The 1,686-nt window shown below is 33.2% G+C and overlaps 1 protein-coding gene across 1 annotated transcript in view; it reads right to left on the bottom strand.

The window, feature by feature from the left end:
• Positions 1-244: 244 nt before the first annotated feature.
• Positions 245-1,686, bottom strand: part of LOC117123120 — a 5,227-nt gene continuing 3,785 nt past the window's right edge. Inside the window, exons 3-5 of the mRNA XM_033268963.1 lie at positions 1,424-1,600; positions 897-1,036; positions 245-371 (exon numbers count right to left, since the gene is read on the bottom strand). Of these exons, the coding sequence (XP_033124854.1) occupies positions 245-371; positions 897-1,036; positions 1,424-1,600 (444 nt within the window). The remainder of the gene's footprint in view (positions 372-896; positions 1,037-1,423; positions 1,601-1,686) is intronic.

The following is a 1,686-nucleotide window of genomic DNA, read 5'->3' as shown; positions in this document are numbered from 1 at the left end:
GTCTTTACTAAACAGGAAGGTTGAGGGTATTGTACAAAATGTCTGAAATTTGAGTCAAGTTAAGCAGGATACAGTATCTACCATTAGTCTGGGACTGTTAAGCTGCTTAACGATATATGGCTTAATCTATTATCCAGATAGAAGAATCAGTTAATGTCTAATGTTTATCTGGATAAGTGGCTCTAATTATCTAGATATAAATTTGACATGAACCAGGTTATTGTCCAAAATATCTGAAAACAATTTAACATACAAACTGTTTGATGGAATGTAGACATAAACTTACAAATCCTTGCCCTTCTTCATCTTTCAGCGAAGGAAATTCTTCAACAATAGCTTTTGCCATCATGGTTTTCACTTCACATTTGGGTCTGTAGTGTAAAACATAATAAATTCATCAATCACATGATATTTAACAGAGATGACATGACACACTTGGTCTTGCATGAATACTGTGTACTCTTTTACAATATACAAGACATGAAGCAATAATAAACTCATCCTTCAGGATTATGTGAAATGGTCAGTGCTTGCAGAATAGCCTGCTTAACGTCCCAGGAAAACCAAAAATGATGTAGGGCAACCATAATTTATTAAATGTGTCCCCGACAGGCAACCAAATTATAGACCAAATTTTGAATAAAAAGATACATGATTCTGATGAAAAACTATCAATCAATGGATATGGGCAAGTTAAAATTATTTAGGGCGACCAAATTCTGAGATCAATCTGCTCGAAGGGCAACCTCAAAATAAAAAATTTCGCTAGCCCTGATGGTAACCAATATCTTCTACCAAACCTGTACACCTTTAATACACATTTGCCTGCCAGGATTTTATTTACCTTCAAATCTTAATAAGAAATCTGAAATGAACAAAATTATTGAATTACGCACATATCTCCAAACTGTTCAATTATTTTAGCCACAACCAATCTAACAAACTTGAGTCTACTTTTTCTTGTAAGCTCTCCTTCCTCTATCTCTTTAATTAGTGATTCGCCGACAACAGAAGACTCCAGCAAGGCACGAACATGCTGTGAAATATACTTTTCTTGAATAAATTGTAACACAACTACAGTACATGTTGTTTTAAAATTATTCACATGAATCAAAGACAAGTCTCATTTGCATTAATGTCTCAAAAAATAAATTGAGAAAACAGTACAGTTTATGCTTTTAATAGGACATGCGAGTACATACAGTAGAAAAATGCTTTCTGGTTGGTGTATGTTAGTTTGAGCTCAATTAGAAAATGTCTATTGGAAAAGTTCTGTAAGAGCCATTTGTTCTTACTATTTATACTGCTCTTCAAAAAAATGTACCAATTAGTTCGGTCTTTTGATTGAATGCATTACTTATTAATGTTAGAAATAAATAGTTGTACAAGAGAGGCAAGTGAGAAAAAACAAAAAGATACTTACAGGTATGAAATTTGAGACTGACTTAATTTTTTTCCTGGGAGGTTCAGTAAACTCTTCACTGGATTGAGATGAACATTGACTGGTAGTAGCAATAAATTCTTCTGAAGAGTCCGATGAAAGTGAATCATTTAGACTCTGCATGCAAGGTTCATTATGACTGGGAACAACTACCGGAAGCTACAGTATAAAATACGAATAGATTTAGTTTAAACATAATAAATACAATATCAAATTAAATTGGGATGTTCAGTACTAAAGATGCG

Source organism: Anneissia japonica, unplaced genomic scaffold (genome assembly GCF_011630105.1).
Source record: "Anneissia japonica isolate Jap-2015-1 unplaced genomic scaffold, ASM1163010v1 scaffold5067_len495651_cov149, whole genome shotgun sequence".
Taxonomy (NCBI): domain Eukaryota; kingdom Metazoa; phylum Echinodermata; class Crinoidea; order Comatulida; family Comatulidae; genus Anneissia; species Anneissia japonica.
The sequence above is the reverse complement of the archived record's forward strand: the minus strand, read 5'-3'. Positions and strand labels throughout refer to the sequence as shown.